General features: G+C 38.4%; 1 protein-coding gene across 5 annotated transcripts in view; it reads right to left on the bottom strand.

Annotated features, from left to right (window-relative positions):
• Positions 1-21,454, bottom strand: part of MICU2 (mitochondrial calcium uptake 2) — a 151,298-nt gene that overhangs the window by 19,988 nt on the left and 109,856 nt on the right. For 3 of the 5 annotated variants that reach the window (XM_030042316.2, XM_041118415.1, XM_030042318.1), the window contains 5 exons: positions 21,120-21,151; positions 20,930-21,005; positions 16,123-16,170; positions 11,790-11,872; positions 6,192-6,254 (listed from right to left, as the gene is read on the bottom strand). In XM_030042316.2, the coding sequence (XP_029898176.1) occupies positions 6,192-6,254; positions 11,790-11,872; positions 16,123-16,170; positions 20,930-21,005; positions 21,120-21,151 (302 nt within the window). The remainder of the gene's footprint in view (positions 1-6,191; positions 6,255-11,789; positions 11,873-16,122; positions 16,171-20,929; positions 21,006-21,119; positions 21,152-21,454) is intronic. The other 2 variants (XM_041118414.1, XM_041118413.1) reach the window with 2 other exon arrangements.

Raw genomic sequence — 21,454 nt, 5'->3', positions numbered from 1 at the left:
CAGAAAAATTTTTTTTCTTCTATTCATGTTTCTCTAGTTATAAGCTAGAAGAAGACATACAAACAATACCCATCTCATCTTATCTAAGATGACAAAGCCTATCCCTGGATTTATAACAAATACGCACCTACTTGTTGGCTACCCTCTTTATCAGCTGAAATTCCAAAGTGGAACTGGCAGGTGTCCAAACGCTATGTTAGTGAGAGTTAAATGCATTTTAAAGTACATTTCTGTAAAACAGAATATGCAATAGGAGACCACAGAGACTAAAGCTTAAGGGTAAAATTTCAAAAAATTGCTTTTCCTGGAGTTAATGCTATTAAATTAAAGTACATGTTAGTACGTAATTCCTTTTTGTCCACAGAATCATTAGGAGCTTTTGCTGCTGAACTGTATAAATTAGTACCAACATGACAAATCTTTGTTAGAAGATAATGAGAGCTCTGTTAATATTTCCAACACCTCACCCTCCTGAGCTTAGGTAAAAGAATAACTTACATTCAGAATGTCTCTCTTGACAATGAGAATGAAATGGTAACCTAATCCTGGAGCTGTAAAAAGGACCAGACCGGTAGCTTTGAGTCAGAGCTACTATCTAAAGTGAGTGAAAGTTTGTATTCTGGTGTATCTGGTAGCTTCAGCCCCAGGAGGTTGCACCATAGCACCCTTTTGGGCTGTGCGCTTTACAGAAAGCTGAGGCACAGAGTGGAGAAAGGACCGTGATGTTCTGAGTCTCATCTTAATACAAGCATGGGATGGGGCAGGGACATGTACCTCGACTGGGAAACTCAGACATGTTCCAGGGTGCATTGATTCAAAGAATCCCAAAGACCCATCTCTGATGCCACACAAGTCTAGATGAACTAATGAACATATGTGTACATATTACAAACATAGGCTTATTTTCCTAGAGTAATGTTAACACCTCGTACACTTTTCAAAAGCACCAGGAACTGCTGAATTATGCAGTTATTCCTTTTCAAGCAAGATCGGATAACACAACATGTATTTCCTTATTACATTACACAGACTGTTAACATAGAAGCCTGATGCTGCAAACACCAAGTCACGGGCACAGACCTACCTAATCCTGGAGCTCCCCACTGAGCTTTTGACATTTAGGACCTGATACTGCAGCAAGTAGCAACAAGTGCCACTGAGAAGAAACTTATCACACAGTGAGACAGGATTTTCGGAATAATGTACCCAACTGATTTTCAAAACTCATCTGAAATGTTAATAGACTTACTGTCTCTAGATTCTTTCCACCTTTCCTTGCAGAATTTGCCTGAGGCATGACTGGAAAGCATTCATCATAATTAAAATTTGTAATACGTTCCTTGTTCTCTTACTTGCTTCCTGGCAGATGGTATTTGCTGTGCAATGTCTTGTTTCAACAGAAATTGTAAAAATAATACATATTTGGGATAGAAATATTTTTTGGCTAAGATAGAAGGAGAGTGAATAGATGAAGAACAGGGGCAGAAAGAGAGGAGGATCAAGGAGAATGATATCTTAGTTTCTGTCTGATAGTGATCTCCCAAATCTTTCCAAAGGTAAGACTAAATCTTTGCAAATTTTTCTGAGTCCACTTCTCTGAAATGCTCTTTGTTTTTCAGCTGCTAGATCAGTCAATTCACCATGCCAGGCTTCTATTCCTGAAGGCAATCAAGACTTCAATCTAAGCAGCCTAGCCTCAAACACTGCTCAAAAGCATCAAGCTTTCTGTCATTTTGAGATTCTCCAAGATGTTGGGATATATCCTACAACTCAGTTCTGGGAAGAAGGTTTAAAAGATGTATCCATTATGAAATTAATCCTACCAGGTACAGCCAGTCAAAAGAACTGTAAACAAGCAAGCTAGTGGGACCAGGAGATCCAGATCTCCAAAAGCTGTCTTTTTTGGCAAAGCCCAGACAGCCTCAAGTGGGCCCCAGAATAAAACAACATATAATTTTATGATGAATCAGCTTTAATCATGGTGTAAATCCATGCTAAAGTTTTTAATGTTTTGCAAGACACTTTCTTACTAGGTAGGATTCAAGAATGCATCAGGTCTGATACAGAAGGGCTAAAATGTGCACAATTTTTTTCTACAGAGGGTATATAACAGACAGTATCTGAGAAGTCTGATGGAGCATTTTCTAAACAATAAACAGCTTATATCCAGCATTCAACAACATCCATAATTCCCATTATTGGGGGATTAATTGTTTTTTCATGACAACTAATGCCGTGGAATCACTATGCCGTACTGTTAGTGCCTTCAGCAAGGAAGAAAATGTAACTTCACGGACATCCTCAGCTTTCAGTGTGTCACCCACAGTTCTGCACCAGTTCATGAGGAGCTACAGAATAAAAACGGTTTCCAGCCAAATGGGCTAAAGCGAATGGGGAGTAGACATTGTAGGAGATACTTTATGCCAAAAATAGGAACAGGTTGAAACTAGTCTTGCCGCCAGCAGGCTGACTGTGTCGAGCAGCGAGGGAATGGCACCGTTGCACTGCGAAGCCCGAGGCCGCCTGACCGCTGCGCTGCCGGCCGCGGGGAAAGCAGCTCCTACGCACAGCTGGGGACAGCCCCTCACAAGAATTCAGGCCCTGCCTCCCTGTCGCGCCGTACTTTAAAAATATTAATTCCCACCGAAAGTGGAGAATCCGTGAACAAGGACCGCCCTCAGGAGGTACGACGTTCTTCGAAGCACACTCTTTTGATTAACGTGGACTTGGCCTCAAAGGCTGAGCGCACCCCTCCTCAGCGTACGCAAACTTGCTCTCGGTGCTAAAGCTGACTCAGATGGACTGTGGCCAATTCCCCTACCCCGCTGTCCAGACGCGTCCCAAGGTAGTCCACGTTCAGGCTGCCATCCCAAGTTTCAGTTATCGCAAAATGCCAACTGAGCACGCTTATGTGCGCCATTTCCAGTTTATTCCAATTAATTTTGCAAGCACATGCACGAGGTAGCCTTCGGAGATTACGACCAGATTCTTACTGCTTTGAATCAAAGACCAGAGCTGCTAGTGCAAGGCCAAATCATGTGTCTTCCCTGGCCTGTCAGTAGCCCACACCGCTATCTGGCTTCTCTATATAATTTAAAGTGCTTCAGACTAGGCTGAGTAGCAGAGACTAAAGGGGTACCCTTGCCTCACACATCTGTGCAATGGAAAGCAATGCTACCATGACCACAGTGGGCTTTCCAGATGAATTCCTCGTGGGAGAGACTTGCGCTATCCAAGCCAAATTCAACGTACTTGCAGAATAGGTACCTAGAAAGATGTCAGAAAGCATGTTTCTTTGTCTCTCTTGAGGTTATAATGTCGTCAGATGACATGGAAAAATAAAATCATTTCCTTGCCTGCGAGGTAAACAATGACCCAGCAGTTTTTTTAATAGCCTAATATTTTGATGCCACATGGCTTGGTTCTTTATGGGGTTTAACTGCCTAGAGAGCTGCCTTTAAAGCATGCACAAACATTGCAGTGCTCTTTGGTTTAAAGTATCTAAAAGCTTTTCAACAGAATTCAATGTTAATCTGCTGATACAAAACATACACATGTTGGAAAAGATTGGTCAAGAAAAAATGTGCATTCCATCTGAACTGAGAGGTGACAAGATTAATGACGCACTCTTTTGAGGAGGGATATTAATTTTAGTCTTGGACCAGATTCTTGCAAAATTTGATGTGCTGCACCCCTGCTACGGAGTATTACTGCACTAGAAGAGCATAGCTCTCAACCACCATATTCCTCCCTTCAGTTTAGGCAGTCTTTAGTTATTATGGGCCCAGAGCTTTGCAGACATTGAAGCTATGGGTAGAAAATTTTAAACTAAATAGAAATTCTAGGGAGCAGATGGGCAGGTTACGCTGGCCTGCACAGTCTGGCTGAGGAGATGCATCACAACGCTGCAATGTCTGAAGGTCCAAGTGTAAAACCTTGTGCTGACCAGCTAAGAGGTGATAAAGGTGTGAATGACTAATGTCATTCACCTCTTTTAGGACCAAAAAAAACCCCACAGAAAGAGAAGCAGACAGGTTAAAACAACTGATATGCAATTAATAAGAAAATATCCATGCTAAATAAAGTTGCAGACTGCCGTTTGAACCTTATTTTCGTAAGTCAGTGACATTTACCATCTGGTATCAGGGACTGGGATTACTTTGAAAAACCAGCAACTCATATGCAAACTGTGAAAGTGTTGTGGAAATACAGAACTATCCCAAACACCAAACTTCTGTTGAAGTATTTCAGGTTTCAAAGAACACAGTCAATTTAAAAGCCCTATTTTTATGCTTTGTCTGCTTTGCTTGAAAGTAATACTCCGAGTGCCATAATTATTAAGAATAAGGGGTAAAAACATATGCACTGACTACATTGTATAGTTAGAGTCACTGCTTATAAAGACAACCAACTTATTTTGTGAGAGACTGAGACAGGAGAGAAAATAAAAATTAGAAGAAAAGTGATAATTTGGACTTTGCCAAGTAGAAATATAGAAACCAGAAGAATTTCAAGACAGCTGTACTCCCCAAAACTATTTAATTCTTCTTTTGAACATACTATAAATCCATTTATAATCTGCTAAGAAAGTGTATTAAATAGTATTTTCTGGTTACAATAACTTCAGATTTTTCTCAATGGAGAATTCTGAAGACAAAATTTGAAGCAAGACAAAAAACAAAACAGAGACATTCAGGCTCAGGTATTTAATTAGCTCCCAATAAGCTTATGTAGTTATAACTAAATCTGTCCAACTGTATCAAAGTTTCTCTGGAAATTTTATACTACAGCTGTGCATTCATGCAGAATAAAGATCCTTTTTCTTTCACTGTCATGGCAGTTAAGTCTCAATTGAAATAAGTTTTGAGGAGCAGACAACCCTATTAATCCTAGCTATTTTAATTTGGTGACTGATGAAAAGATTCAAAAAAGGAGATGGTTGTTAGTCAGTCAAACAATTTTTAACTGAACTCTGGATGCATATTGAGGAAGTAAAGCCTTTATGCATCAGAAGACAGTTTTTTTTATGCCTAGTAAATATTAAAGGTGTTAGCAATACTGCCACTTCCATTTTTTCCTCAGGCAGGTGAAAAAGTAAAGAACACAAGCTGGACCAACTCTTCGTAGAAACTGTTGACGCATGATAGGTTTATAAAGCAGAGCCCTGTGTAAATTTCTTATTGAATGCTTCCAACATGAGCAATTGCTGCCTCATGCCTAATGTTTCAGTTTACAACTGAAAGCAAGTTTGTGGTGAGAAAAACATCCTTCGGCTACACCATCCAATTTAAGCATGCAACAAAAGTAGTGCTGCTGATGTACGCAGCACCTTGTAGTAATGGATGCAGATAATCCCTCTGTACTCTCCCCCTACTTCGCCCTGGTTCATCAGCTTCTCCCAAGATGTTTTCAGTATGCTCAGGACATCGCCCTCTCTGTTTTCGGTCTCATTCAGTCTCATCCAGGCTAGAGTATCTTGTCTCTACAGCCTGAAGAAGAGATGGCAGCTGGCAAAGGCTCTGCCTGGGAAGAAGGTAGGTTGCAGTGGCAGGATTCAGGGGGAAACAGCCAGAAGGGAGCAGGAATTTACCTGCCCCTTTCTTTGACGCCATGTATTTGCCATTTGCTAATCATCTGCAATCCAGTGAAACTTCTAACCCAGCTGGAAGATCATACTAAGATTGTTTCTTCTGGTCTGCATCTACGCCATTTCTTTCTGGAAGTGGACCTAACTGAAGTAATCCTTGCCTTTGTCACCTCAATGACAGTAATTACATTTCAGACCAACTTAGAATAAGCTGATACTACTGCAACAGCAGCACTTAGGTATGTTTAAGGTATCAATTTCTGTTTGGAAAGCCATCTTTTCTCATACGGCAACACAGAGTTTTTTCTGAGTTTTTCATAAATAGAAGAGAGTTACTTTGAAACAGAGGCTTACAGAAACTAAATAACGGAGTGGCTACACAGTAATGAAATATATTAATTGCATACATTTCATCAGGAGATTCAGAATTGACAAACATTTTTCTTCCCCAGTTAGAAAGTAGTTGACACATCATGCATTCTCATTTAATTAAAGCACTAATACTGATGCTTACATACTTATCTAAAACCTCTGGAAAAAATAAGAATGTTCACGGGAAATATGACAACGTTTTTGTAAAGAAAAATGTATTTCTATTTCATACCCGAAATACTGCTTCATCTCCAGCTATTTTCAAATCATCTTCCTTCCCAATGATTCTCTGTAGCTGTATTTGTTAAAACACGAAAAAAACACAGGAAAATTACAAATTAGGTCTTACAAGAACCTCCTTTTTCAGAAACTTGCATTAATTTCACCTTTTCTTAATTATAAAGTCATTACGTTTCTGCAAGGTTCTCTAGTCATGATGAATATTTGCATACTTAAGGATATTTTGCTATTCAGACACACTTTTTCCCCAGAACGTCTTATCTACTGTAGTTAATATAGCCAAGCAAAGCATATGAATCTATCTCTTGCAACCCAGTGCTTGCTCTATTTTTAGAGGAGATTTTCTTGCACTAGAAGCTTAGCATTCACTCCATAGATTTTGAAACTCAGGGGTATAACATCAAGGGTCATTCAGGAAACAAAAATTATCCTGTGATTTTCATGCTGTCCTCCTAGACAGCTTTACATAGTCCTGCTACAGGCATGATCATCTAGACATAAAAACCATACCTGTTCAAATGAGGTACTATACAACTAACAAAGAATAATTTAATTAAACGAGCAGATGTATTTTCAGAACTGGCACTAAGCAGAATGTGGTTTGAATTTCCCCTCCACCCCACAAATAACTGAATCTTGAATGTGTTAGCTAAGAAGATTTTTAGAAGTACTGAAATGACTCACATTTAAAAACACTCACATTTCAACTTCCACTGTCCCAAGCAGAGCTTTAAGGTAATACAGAAAGTGCATTAATTTGCAGCACCTCAAGTATATCTCAGCTGCAAGGTTTCTTTGACTGTATTTTAGCTTGTTAGGTCAACACTGCCACAAGAATGAGTGATTTAACATAGCACAGGGTATACCTACCTTTCACAGACATTTGCATGAATCCTCAAAAGGACAGCAAAAATGAAAGAACAAGGGACTTATTACATTTCAGATATAGATATGGACTTACACCGATCACTCCGGATTTTGAGACTTTAGGAAAGATGCTTTTAAAGCTCAGGGTTTTCAAAGCTGCTCAACTGGAAGCTACTCAAACATTTCTGAGTGATCCCTCACCCTGCCCATTAAAACTGGGAAAGAAAATCCATGACTGAATTTGCATAGCCATTATTTTGTGGGGTTTTCAAATCCCTTCTTAGGGCTTTATTTTTTTCCTTTTTTTGTTATGTTGTTCAGAGAAGCAATATGGGCTTTTAAGTAGTGAGTAGGAAAAAACCCGCTAACTGTTCATGTTGGCAAAGGTCTTCCCTTGGCCTTCAAATTTTGACTAATTCACCTGTTCTGTTTTTTTCATAGCCTCAGTTTTTTAGTTCCTCAGGATAGTTACTTTCTATTATTATTTTTGAATGACATGCCTTTATAGTTTTTATCAAAATAAATACTGTAAAACAAGACAATTAAACAGTACTAGCTCTTCCAAGTTTCTCCAAATTCTTTTTATTTTTAATCACTTACAAAACAATTGACTAGTACAGTAAAAGCATTATGAATTTCTTCATAGCAAAATAGCAATATAGAGCTCTGGATATAAACACAACTACTTGCCCATATTCTCACTGAAAAATTAAATTTTTTCTTACCTGAAAAATCCCTTTTGCTCAAACACAAGAAATACAACTGCAAATACCTTCTTAACAAGAGAAAATATGATTTTGTCTTTTGGTTTTTATTTTTAAATGCCTCTTAAAAAAATCTGCAGAGACTACTAAAGAGCACAGACACACAGTATAATTTTTTTCACAAGTGTTCTGGAAGATTTAGTTTGTTTTCTTACACTGTATGTAGTCCTTATAGTGCACAATGAGCAACTACTCGCAGAAGGAGAAGAATTCTGCCCTCAAGAAACGGACTCTAATACTCAGCTGCTCCATGTGACATTTATCTGTATTTAATATTTATATCTGTTCATCGTTGGAAGATACTAATGGCTAATTTGAAGATAATGAGACCTATAATGCACAACTAATGCCTCTTTAGTGAAAACATACTAAGAAGTAATCTTTTCTGAAGAAGACGAGCTGGCAGAAAGGCTACCTTAAAAAAAAAAAGGTGATTTTGCATCTTCCAGTTGTTTTGAGAGAGATCAGTGCTTGTAGATGCTCTAGGACTGCAGAGGTGTTCTGTACCAAACCACCAGAACTGCTGACAGTGTCGGATGCTGGTTCATTCAGCCCTAGATGAAACTCTCCAAGTTTTTTTGTGGTATCTGCTGTCCAAGACAAGTGAAAAAAGTCCATTTAGAAAGTCTAAATCACATAGCTCTTGCTATGTGTTACCCTACCTCCATTCCCAATAGTTTTGAACTGTCGTTAATTTTACTTAGAAATCTTTCATCAGGACAGAGTTAGGGAAACTCCTCACTTGCTGGGGATTTGGGGATCTTCGGTAGCTGTATTCTTGATGGGAGGTCTCAGATTAATGTGCATGGGTTATTATGTGCACATGTCTGGAAAGCCCCCTCACCAAGACTCGTGTGAATGTCTCGGAAGTGCAGAGTTCACAGAAGTATCTTACTGTCCTCACAAAGATGCAGATAATATGGCTCTGAGAAACAATTCTTTGCACTCTGGCTGGGGCCGATTTAAGGATGGCAACTAACATTTGTGAACATGCTGTTTCTACCACATCTTCACCCTGGAGCTGCACGGCAAAGCAACAGATCCTTGCAGATGCCTACCTCAAAATACAGATTGCTGGGCCCTAATTGCTGTGATTCTGGGCCCTAATACTGAAATGTCTCTTGTATTGTGAATGTTTACCACTGAAAGATGGACGAAGCAGAAATTAAAAATAGACTGGCTTGAATACAAAGAAGTAGGGAGGAGAGAGAACAAGGGTCTGTCCCTGGGAAGGAACAGACTTTTAACTCCTGCTGGAAAGGAGGAAAACGTGCACAGAAGGGGAAAGGCTACGGAGGACAAGATAAACTCTCTTGTTGAAAATGTGGAATTGCATTCAAGATCTCCTTCCCTGAACATTCATTTACGTTAGTGAAGAGCACTGAATCTACTGGGAAATCCTGCATCTCTCACTCTTTTGGTGTCCGATCCCTCCAGGTCTGAACCGCCTATCTCCATCCCACGCCGCAGGCTCTAAGGACTTGGGTCGTAGGGTCTGCTTGTCACCCCTCGCCCTCTCCTGAATGATGCACTGGACATCTTGTGCCTGTTCATCCAGCGACATGTGAGAGTTGAGATATACACAATTCCAAGAACGATGGACATTTTGCAAACAAACAGGCAAAGTTCTTACCTCAAAGAATTTACAGTCTAGATCAACAGATAATGTAGACTTACATAGATGTCTAATCAGTAGCTAACGGGTGGGAAGTAGGGAGAAGAAAAGGTGACAAAGCAAGAGAATGGAGTAGCACTGAAATTTCTTTTCCCATCACATCCTGCTTACAGTAAGCGTCCTCCTAATTACTGCTTCTGCACTATGCTTTTCCACCGCCCTTTCCTTACATATGTGTCCTGATATTATTGTTGAATATAGTGTGGAAATAACTATAGAATACTTCAGATGTATTTCCTGAGATGCCACTTGGGACAAGACAAATGACAGATTAGCCACACAATTCACTAATTTATTAGAAATACAGAAGCTTTCTATGGCGCATACAGAACTAGAGTATACAGAGATTAACGCACACACATTTTTCCAGATTCTTACATTCAAAAAAATCTTATTTTTAAACCTAACCTATAAAAACCAATTTTTGCTTTAAAATAGTCACTGCTTACAAATGTTAAGTAAACAGTCATGTGAGAAAATTAATCTTTTGACTAGCTTGCATCCTGCGGGACTTCTTTGAATTTAATGATTCTTGTGAGTTGACATAGCAATTTATAGTTTTGTTTTTTTTTTTACCACTCTATATTAATTTACCAATACAGCCCATAAAGGAAATGCAAAGTAACAATCTATCTAACTTGAATAATTTTCATTTAATTTGATTGCCTCTACAGAAATCAAATTATTTTTAATGATCTGTATAATGTTTTCACCTCTACTTTTGATGACTTTCTGTTGTTCATGCTGGCTGATTCAATTAGAATTACCTGAAATGGGTAATGGATACTAAATATATGACATACTGTACGTCTCCCCAGGAGGGGTGTGCTGTATTTCTGCAAGAATCTCCTTATTCGCTTACCTGACACAGTACCTATTTAAAGGAAGTACTGCTAACATGGCATTTTGGTGCAGAGGCGCTACGGGCTGAGCATGTTCACTTGTGTTCATGGACTTACTTTCCCCTGTAACATACTGTTTTGTAAATGAGCAATACAGCCATGACAGATGTATTTCAGTGATCAGTGCACTGCTACTCTGATAACAATTCACTAGGATTGTCCCAGGTTTAGTAGGTTAAAAATAAAGTCTTAGTTAGAATTTGATTTCTTTTTAATCAGCAGAATAATTAACATTTTAACAGAGCAAATTCTTCAAGCTTAAAATATTTTGTGTAGCAACAAATGAGTGTAGGGTACCTGCAGGCTCAGTTAGGGGCTTCTGGGAACATGGTCTTGGGAAATGGTCTAATTTCAAGTATTAATTTAAAATAGTACTACTAAGTCTAAAAGTATTTTTACAATATTTTAAAATATATTTAAGTATGACTCATCAATTGTAATCTTGCTAAGAGACAATTCACTGAAAAAATGGTTATCAGCACAAAACACATGCTAACAGCTATTGTATCATTAATACAGAGTTTAAGGCTATGAAAGTACACTTAAATAAATTGTTGGTAATTTCTCTATCAACAGGTGTATCTTTGCAGGTTTTAGATTCTATGGTTCTCTAGAGTTGCTGCATTAATGATCATCTTTAACTTTATCCTAGTGACAGAAAATAATTTGCATTGTGGTAGCCAGTTCAGCTTCTCATAAAATTGTCTCTCTAGTCACCTCCAATACAAATGAAGGATCTGAATTAAGCTATGGGAGTCTATTCAAAATTATGTCAGTTAATTTTGCATTCGACTTTCGACAAGAAGTATTTAGTTAACAGTCTCCTGTTACATACTTAGAAGTTGAATAAACTATATAATTAAGCCTATTCTTCTTTAAAACATCAGAGCAAGGTTTTCTTCGGTTTTTAAGCATCTGCCTTTCTCCCCTATATTTTATACAAAATATGGGAGACACTGCTGTTACTGTCCAAAGTATGAATTGGTAAAAAGTCTGTGCAACAGCAAACAAAATGAATAAAAACCAAGAAAGGATGGTGAATTTAAAAAAAATTATGAAAAATATTTAGAAAATAGAAGACTTTTCCAGATGTTTATTTAAATTAGCTCATGGGATTAAGGATGTACACCAACTCCTACCTTCCCAGTAACAGATTTTTAGATACAAGTCAAAGGTAACATTTATAAAAGTGGATTCAAATATGATAAGTACTTCTGTAGCTTTGGTATGTGCTCCTTTCATATAAAGTATTTTAGTAAGTATGTGATCATAGATTGGACTGAAAAATAGGCTTGAAGATTTTAATGAATCTTCATTTAGCAAATATAATCCATGGAACTATTTAAATGCCTTAATATTAATATGCATATAAATACACATACCTTAAAGAATTCTTTCTTTTCAACTTGTTCATTGCCATCTGTATCCAACATTTTAAAGGCAATCTGAAATCCAGTCTGGGGTTCTGCAACAAATTGCAAAAGAACTTTATTGTAAATACACACACACTTACACTAGTACTTAAATATTTAATGCAAAAGGAATATTGCCTATGGTTCAGTTCTCCGTGGTTATGCATGTGCATGATATTTCCAGTAAACCATATGTACCTTCTCCAATATAAGCAAACATTTTAAACTGCATTTTACTACCGTTCCAAGGGATAATTTATGCGATGGCAAAGCAAGAAATGCCAGCAGTGCCTAAGTACAGCCACGACTGTCCAGCTGATTCCAATGACTGTGGAAATGTTGTACGTCTTACTGTCCCAGTCTTACGTATTCTCTACAGATGTCCCCGTAATCCCACGTCACTTCTGAAGTCTAGCTCTGCCTTGTTTATTAGAGCTCCTTTTCAGGTAAGAAGACTGGAAAGTGCCTTGAGAAACCAATAATTATTCCGAAACTGCGTGAAAGAGCTAGTGTGCTCCTCAGGTACTTCTCGCATGCACGACTGTACGCCAGTGTCTGCAGTCCTCCCTAGCCCTCCCCAGCAAACAGACCGGGGCTGTGACGGCGGCCAGCTCTCTCGGCTCCTGCTCCCGCTGTGTTAGCCCCAGGCCTGGTTTTTCCTTCCCTTCTCCTTCCTCCCTAAACAGTGTACTCAAATGTTAGTGAGATGTAATAAACCACTCTTGCTGGCCTTTCTGGACAAAAGCATGTTTTGTATGACTCCCATCGAGCTGATTTTTTCAGGAATTTTATACAATTTTACCCTGCATTTCCTTCACTGAGTGGATATTTCTTTTCAACACAAAAATGTAATGAGTTCTGAATCTTGCAGGCGCTATAAAAACATGGTGTGTTTTGAGCTCCTTCCCACAATTTCCTGATCTTACTTTGCTTACAGGAGGTGGCCTCGCTCATTAGCAAGCCCACACAGGAGCAGCATGCCGCTGAAATGTAGTTACAGTTCACTGCAGTAGCAAGCACTTATCCCAGTAATTTCTGGAGCAGGTGAATTAATTCCACAACCCAGTCAAGTCAGGCATTAATATGAAAGCCACGGACTTATCGTCTCTAGAATATATTCATGTTTCCAAGAACAATGTTGGACTCATGAGGGCAGTGAAGCAGTATCTCTAAAAAACTCTTAATGCCTTCAGAGTTTTTCTTTTGGAAATATATTCTTCCAGCTCCATCCTGTAAAGTTTTAAGTCTGGCTTTTTTTTTTTAGAGAATTTTTCTGCAAAGGGAACAAGTTAAAGAAACATCCCATTCCTTTTAAGTGATAACAAGATGGTTAAAGAAAGTTCTATTTTTACATTATAGAAATAACTACATCTTCAGCAGCCAACCAATGTTCTCTGTGGAGCAATCTTGTGATGCAGGGATATTTTATAAATACCGTTGCAATCTGCATAGCAGAGCCCTTCCCCGGCAACAATCAATATGCAATAATCAAAACTGGCTTCCTTTCCATGGAAATGCCACACGTTAAATTTGTGTTGCTAGTACAAAAGCAAGAAGAGCCTATCCTATAACATATTTAGAGAATAAAAGTAACTGATGTATTTAATAGTAATTCATACCATCTGTGTTGCAATTTTCAGATAAGAGAGCTGTTACTGAAAATATAGGACCCAAAGCTGCTTATACTGTTCAGAGATGACATACTTATCTGATATGATGTAACCCCAAAGGTATGTGTTCGTAAAATAAGCATAGTTCAAAGACTACCTCAGATATATTTGTATTTAATTAGAATCAGGCAAAATTCCAAAATCTGAACAGAAGAGCTTCATCTTGGCTGTGAGTGCAGGTTAGACTTAGGTGCTTCCCCTCCAACTATTCCTACGTTGACCAAGCTGTCAACCTGTGTGACTGGCTAATTGAAACGAAACTTTGAGTGAAGGTGACAATTCAGTTCCTGGGCTCCTTCGCCAGGCAGGGCTTTACGAGAAGCTCCATTAACCAATTGCTGGAAATGAAATTCAATACAGCACTGGAAGAAAAAAGATAGTGATGATACAAGGCACGCAGAAAAGAGAAAAGGGATCACAGGGGGCAAAATAAAACCTTTGTCTGCCACAAAACTGCGGTTTCAAGCTCAGTGTTGTTACAGACAGTGGTTTCGTAAGCCAGGCAGCACGGTCTGGTCAGCAGTGTCCTGGAACCGGGACTCTGGAAACCTGGTGACTCTTACCCTGTTTTCTATTGCTCTGTTGGTGACTGAGAAGTAATTTAAATGTTAATGGCTGCTTTAAGTCTCACATTAATTCTCACTAGTGAGAGAGACAGGCCGTGTAACTGGGAGCTGACTGACACGGGATACTTGTTAGGCAAAGATAGAGGCACTAACACTTGTTGACATTTGCTTTCAAACTGATAGGTATGATAGCCCTCTGTGTAACCAAAGCAGCAACATTAGCGCTGCATTTTTATCCTGCATCAAAAGGTGCCTTTGTTTTTGCAGTTCAATACATTCCTATGTAAATTCTGTGAAAAATAGTGTTACCCGATTGTCTGGAGAAGTGGAACAACTTGCTCTGATACTGCTTCAATTTTCTAATTGTTTCAGCCAATAAATCAGCATGAATTTACTTTCAGCTGCCATAGATTTTTAAAGAAACAGAATCTTTGGCACCTCTTTCTGCAGCTTTAATTAAGGTATTCTTCTGAAGTTATAGTGTGGCTGTTGTGGTTGTCCTTTTAAAAAAAAAAATCCCTCTTTTTCTGAGTTGCAAAAAGTATTTTAAAATCAGCTTTCCAACTCGGCTAGACTCTTCTATTATTTCTGATTTTAAAAACCACTTGAACACATGGTATAACTCATGTTCAAGTTGCGTGTAGCAGTGGACAGTCACTACCGGTGAAACAGTATATTTGTATGTTAAATAAATTATCCTAATGCATATATACTATTCAATACTCTGTACTAGCTGAAGTTTCCTGGGAAATCACCCTTCATGCCGTGTCATAGGAACTAATGCACTTCTGCTGAGAAACGATGGAAGTTGCAAAAGGGCTATCTAAACTGTGCGAGAGGTGTGTACCGACGGTCATTATCTGTGAAGGTTGGACATAACTTGTCTCCACTCTCTGGAGACCAACGTTACTTGTTTGTACTACACCATGAGAGGGTGGATTTCTAGAGCAAGGAAAATTTGTCAATTGTTGTTTGTTTAAGCACCTGCCATGGACCTCGCAGCCACAGAAGTGACAAGGCTCGAGCATCTACAGTCTATCGGGATAAGAACGACTGCTTCCTTCTCTTCTTTCCCCATCCACTGATACCATGAGATCTAGTATGCGTGGTTTTGTCCCTTGCTTAAAATGTTAGACCTATAGAAGTCAGTCAAACAAGACTGTATGTGAACTATTACATGGACATGCATTTGGACTACTTCACTACTAGTCTGCGGGTCTTACTGCATCACGCTCATTGCACACATCTTATCTCAAATCTCGGTATTTTCCAGCATCACCTACACTTCATCAGAACAGCACAGGGAGGTGGCAAGGATGGCACAGACTAAGTATGGGTGAAGAAACCCAGAAAATCCAAGATCACTTCCATGTACAATAAAAAATACCTGCTGTTTGCAGACAAAGCAAGTACCAAATAAAAAATTTTTTTAAAAAAGTGTCTGATAGAGAAAAGGGAAGGAGGCAAAGGAGGGGACAGAAATACATGCAAAATACTTGGAGGAAATAAAGTCAAAAGGAACAGAGGGGGAAAAAAAAAAAGTATTAAAAAGTCAAACAAAAAGACGCTGCAGAATTCTGCTGTTTATGTATATCATCCATTGCATATGTGAACACATGAATAACAGGCAACAACCTTTCAGACACCACAACAGCTTTTTACACCACTGCATGAGCTATAATGAATGTTAATGTCTCATTGTCCAAAATGACTAAAACTACTATCCAAAAAGACAAAAGACTACTATATTCCCCTCATTATGTGGTCCTGTAACCAATGTCTCCCCTCTCTCAAAGTCTCTTGGAAGACTTTTCTGATCCCATGGTGCAGGGATTATCATGATTTTTGAAGTACTGCTACGGACCAATTATGACACTATGGAAGTAAGTTGCAATCAATTAAAGTTATATCCATTTACATTAATGCCTTATCACTCTATATACAATAGTTCTTTACGTTTTACTATCATGTAGAAATTTAGAAGCTAAAAAATATCAGAAAAAGTTCCTGGAAAGCTGTTAGTAGCTGAGGATTTACACATATATATTTTAAATATATAATACTTACTTGTAAGGATTGTCAGCAAAAATAGGTACTCTGCGTAAGATATCAACCCTGAAATAAAAGAGTTAAAAAATGACTTGCAAAAAAACCCCCTCAAAACCCCTTATAGAACAACTTGAAAGATCAATACTTATAAAGAAATGTAGTTTAACATCATATTAAATAGGTTATTAAAGTAAGCCATGTTATTATTTAATAAAGTTTTTACTTCTGTTTTTAGTGCTCTGAAGGTGAAATTCCCTATCCAGAGACTCATCAATGTTGATGTCTAAGCAAGAAAGTAAGGTTTATTTGGTATTAATAAAAGGCCTACACTAAATCTTTGGATTCGCACTGAAAACATTCAATGTTTATACAAAAGGCAAATAAATTAAATGCGCTTTGTCACATTTAGTACCTGGGAGGAGAACTACTCTAACGTTACCCTGAAGGATCAAAGTCCTCCATCCTTTGGCAGGCTCGCGAAGGCGGAGAATAGCTTCCCTCTAATTCTCAAGGGGAACATGGCAACACGCAAAGCTGCCAAGCTGCTAGATTGTGCTGATAGTATTGCTGGGCTGCATGCCAAGAGGAGGCTTCTTTTTTTTTTTTTTTTAAATAGGAACATGTCCTTTCTACAAGGTGAAAGTATTTTGCCCCCTTTTGAAGGAAAATTCCAGTGTTTTCCTTTGAAATACCGCCTTAAGTGAAAAGCCTGAACAAACACAAAGATGCGATAGCGTCAAAATAGAGCATACGAGCTAAAGATAGAGAGCACATAACGAGGGTGGTTAAACAACAGAATCTGAACCATCTGCCCTGCAATAATGTTTGGAGAAAAAATGTAAAGGGCTTTTTTATAAATCACTTTTCAAAATAACTGAGCTACTTTTAACTTGTGAGCTAAACATTGTATAATGCCGGAACTGCTTAAAATAAGGAAGTTCAAACATGCCTATCTGTGCAAAGATAAACTATTTTTTATAATTTATATTTAGTTAATTGATAGATAATTATAATTGATAGATAAGGAATCCACTTACGCTTCAGTGATAAACAATTAACTTCTGACAAATTACTATGCAGAGCCAACAGCATTTGTATTTGACCTCAGATAATGACTTAACACAAATACCAGAGTTTAGAGATATTAAATTGCTGAACGCAAAAGTCTGAAAATCCAAGAACAAGTCTTAGCTAAAGACAGGTCTAATGCTGATCCTGTTGCCAACTCACTCTGGTTCCATATCTCAAGCTTTCCTCTCCCTCAAAATAGGGCTATGCACCCTATTAACCAGCATGCATCATGTGTAAATCAGCACAGTACTACGGTCAAACAATACACTGTGGAAATAAAAAATACTTTCATCTCAAAGATTTAGTTTTGCTTACAAGTTTTAGGGTTACTGCCATTGCAAGAATATAAATTATTATTTGCATTGCTGTAAAACTTGGAATCGTGTTCCTAGACAAAAGTGTCCATGATTTCTACAAATTCAAAACCAAACAGAGAAAGAACTCCTACCCCATTTTTTTTTTTTTTTTTTTTTTAGCTTATACGCCTAAGTATAAAAAACAGATAGAAACAAATTGGGGAGGAAAAGAAATCAAGCAAATAGTGTGATGGGCAGTGATCAAGATTCCTGCTCCCTGATTTTGTTTTGTGTGTGACGCAGCAGAAGAATGTTTAAAGAAGAATATAAAGGAAGACAAGGAGGTAACTTTTCAAGTCTATATAGAAAACACCTCCCAGTCATGGACTGCAATGGTATCAGCACAAAGATCCCTGTCTGAAAATTTCACCAGCAAGTGATGAAGGCCAGCATCACTCGCCAAGGAGAAGTAGGAGTCTGCCTCTCGGCTGTCTTGAGATGTCCTGCACAGGGACAATCTAGGGAAGACCTGGAAGGTGAAGACAAGCAGCTTATGCTAGATAGAACAAGGAGACCCCAGTGTTGGGATACAAAAGAGACGACACACTCAAAGGAGTCATGTAAAAAAAACCCCTATTTATCAAAGCATTTGAAAGGATATTAACATGGCAGATTATGTTTGTTAAAGTCAGAGAAAAAAAAGTCATAATAATTGAGATACAAAATGCTGAGCGCCTGGAGAGGTCTAGCTATATGCGTAGACAGGGAACATCGTACCTTACAAAATTTTGCAGAAAGAATCTGCAAAATTTATATGGAGATGGTAGGATGTAAATTAAAAACCAATTTAAAGACAACACCCTGCTTATTGGCTCAACAGAGGAGCATGATGGCTCTAGTCACTCGAGTTGCAGAGGGCTGGAATGAAGAGCCTTGCTAGAAATGGCAGGGGCGAGGCACAGACTCTGTTTTCATCATCTTATCGTAAGCCGATTGAAAAGTCGCTATAGTGAAAAAAAATTATTGATTGTTCTTTAAAACCTGTCTCAGTGCTTTAAAGCAAACGCACAGCCTAGCCTGTCTGACATTTTCTGGCAGACTGATTATACTAAAATAATTTGAGATAAGATTTTTTTAACTTGTGGACTCCTTTCCATAAAAATTCTTCCTTTAATTTTATTGTCCTTTTACAACTGTAGTGAATAGCCAATTTACCTTATCCATAAAGTAAATTAAATATTTTGGTAATTTTCTTTTTATTCTACAGTAATCATTACAAAGCTACTGAAATTAAAAGATGTAGTGCAACAAATTAAAAAAAACCCCTAACCCAAACCAAAACATATAGGAAATTATATTGATGTCCAAGCAAAATTTAAAAGATAAAAGCTTCACATACTGTTGAATGACTCAGCATACTTGCAGCCAAGTATTTGCAGTTAGCATTGGCAAAATACCGTCATTTTCTAACATTAAGTGAACTTTCCCTATTCCTCCCTGGAAATCTCTACCCTCAAATTTTATAGCAAATGCTGACAGTACAATATTCTTATTGCTGAATAAATCGTAAGTACACCCACAAAATATGACGGGAATTTTAAAACTGCCCACTAGAAGGCAGAATTCCCTAGCGTTACATTTAACAAACTGGACTGATGACAGTTTTCCCTCTACTTGATATTTAAATAACAATTTGAAGGTAGTTAAAATAATCTCAGCTAAACAGTGGAACAGGTGTAGATTCATTATTCTGGTACTTGTAAAAGCAGTATTTAATACATAAATACATAATACATAAATATTTACATTTAAAAATGTAATAATAATGCATCTCAAAGCAAAAGCATCAAAGTCACTGAAGAGGCATCATGACCAAAAACTGTAAAAACTCTGTGTGTTGTGGAGACATATGGATGACTGCACTGAATGTTCCTGCCTCATCTCAAACTCCTACCTGACCTTTGAAGGACACAGCATACGGACCCACAGTCCCAAGCAAGGGGAAAGCAATGCCTTGTCCAGAATGCAGAAGATGTCAGGCTGAGCGTATCACCGAGCCCACATTCTGCCAAGCAGTCAGCTGAGAGAGGTGCAATAAAAGGAGGCTGCACTGATTTGCTATGTTTTCACTTTCTGTTGGTCGATTCCCAGTTTTGCCAGGCAGAGTGCTTTGGGGATTTGCACTGTCAACCACTAGCAAAAAAAAAAAAGCCTCTAAAAAAGCAGGGATAGAGAAAGAATATCCAAGAATTAAAGACTGGGAATCTTTTAAACCAAATCATGGGAAAGCACATGATGATTAGCAATTTGAAAAGGCAGAGAATGACTATTCAATACAAAATCCAATACAAGTCCAATACAAAATTCAGTACAAAATAGGATAGGACAAAATTATTCAACTTGTTCAGAGATGTTTCAGGGCTGCTGGGGTTATACTGGGGCTTGCAGGAGTGGACTGACAAGCAAGGCACCCAGCTGAAGACCCCTCCACGTCTGCACAAGGATGCAAGAGATGAACCGCAGGCAGAAGATGCCGTGAGGCCAAAGGGCAGGCGAAATGCTGCAGGCTGAGATGAGGGCTGCTCTCTTGGCACAAGCTGCCAGCCATGCCTGGCGATCTGCTGTGCGTGGAGAGAGCGTGCCTCATGCCTGCCAAGGAACTGCAGCAGTGCAAAGGCAGCTTTATTTTCCAGAAACGTCCACCGGATAAGTGATTCAGGCTGAACTCTACGATACAGAAAGTTTGTGAATAGACGCTCTCAGTCTTTCTCATTAGTTTGGGGCTCTCAGTCTTTGTTACTGGTGAAATGGTTAATTACTCATCTATTTGGTTTCCTTGATCCTCTTGTTTGTTTTCTCCCTTCAATTAATTTATGCTAATGATGTGTTTATTTGGTGTTCTTTAATTCCCTGTTGTTATACAAACAATAACCCAGCTCTCAGAGTTTTCTTTTTACATAGCCTGATATAAGGTGGAAACGCTGGGTGAAAAGAAACCAAAGCACCACGGTGCTGTGAAGGGCCACTCCGCTCCTGAAGAGGTAGAACTAAGTTCAACTGCTCTTGGAATCAGGGATGCCACTTTACATAACTAGGTACAAATTTTATTTTTATTCTTAGTTTCTGTGCATTTAAGTTATATAGTGAAACAGCAGCTATTAACAACAAGCCTTAAAAGTCCATTTTGTGCGGAAGTCATCCCTTTGGCCCCTTTCTCTTCTCCAAGTAGGCTTTCCGATTTCTTTCACATCTCCTCCTGCACCTCAGAAGGCTTTCAATTCCCAGCCCTGCCTCTTTATTCTCTCTTGCATAACTGAGAGATTTGCCAAGGAGGCTGCTACTGGCTAGATGGGGATGAAGTCAAATCCGTGAAACCTTCTTTAAAAATACATTCAATTCATACCACATAATGAGATAAAAAGCAAGATGTGTTTTTCAGTATCAAAAGTGCTTGTTACCTTTATCACCAAGCTCTCTGAAAAAGGTTGGTCCTGGTTTAGCTTTGGCAACACAAAGCAGTGCAGCATCTACCTCCTTTAAAGACACAAACAAGAAAAGATAAAGCCAGTTTTGAAAGAGAAGTCTATTTGGTTGGGTAACAGAAAAAATGCAAGTTCTTTTGAAGAAGGAAAGGAACATTTTGCTTACCTTTTTTGTCAGCTTCTTGGCTGAGGCTTTCCCTATAATAAAAAAAATCATCATCATTCAATAACAAACTGACTTCAAACTTTGATCAGGTTCTGTGGCATTTATTCAGATTTTTATGGGAAAATGCTAAGTAATATGAAACAGAATATTCTGCAACAGGCAGTTTGTTTCTAATTCCCACAATGATCAAGAAAGGACAACATTTAAAAATAATATGAGCAGTCTGTTCAAATGTTCTTGCAAGCTAGATGAAACCACAGCCCACTTTGGTATCTGTGACTGACTTACTAGTGTGATTTTGCATATTTGCTACAAATGTAGTACAGATTCCAAAG

This window comes from Aquila chrysaetos, chromosome 19 (genome assembly GCF_900496995.4).
Source record: "Aquila chrysaetos chrysaetos chromosome 19, bAquChr1.4, whole genome shotgun sequence".
Classification (NCBI taxonomy): Eukaryota; Metazoa; Chordata; class Aves; order Accipitriformes; family Accipitridae; genus Aquila; species Aquila chrysaetos.
The sequence above is the reverse complement of the archived record's forward strand: the minus strand, read 5'-3'. Positions and strand labels throughout refer to the sequence as shown.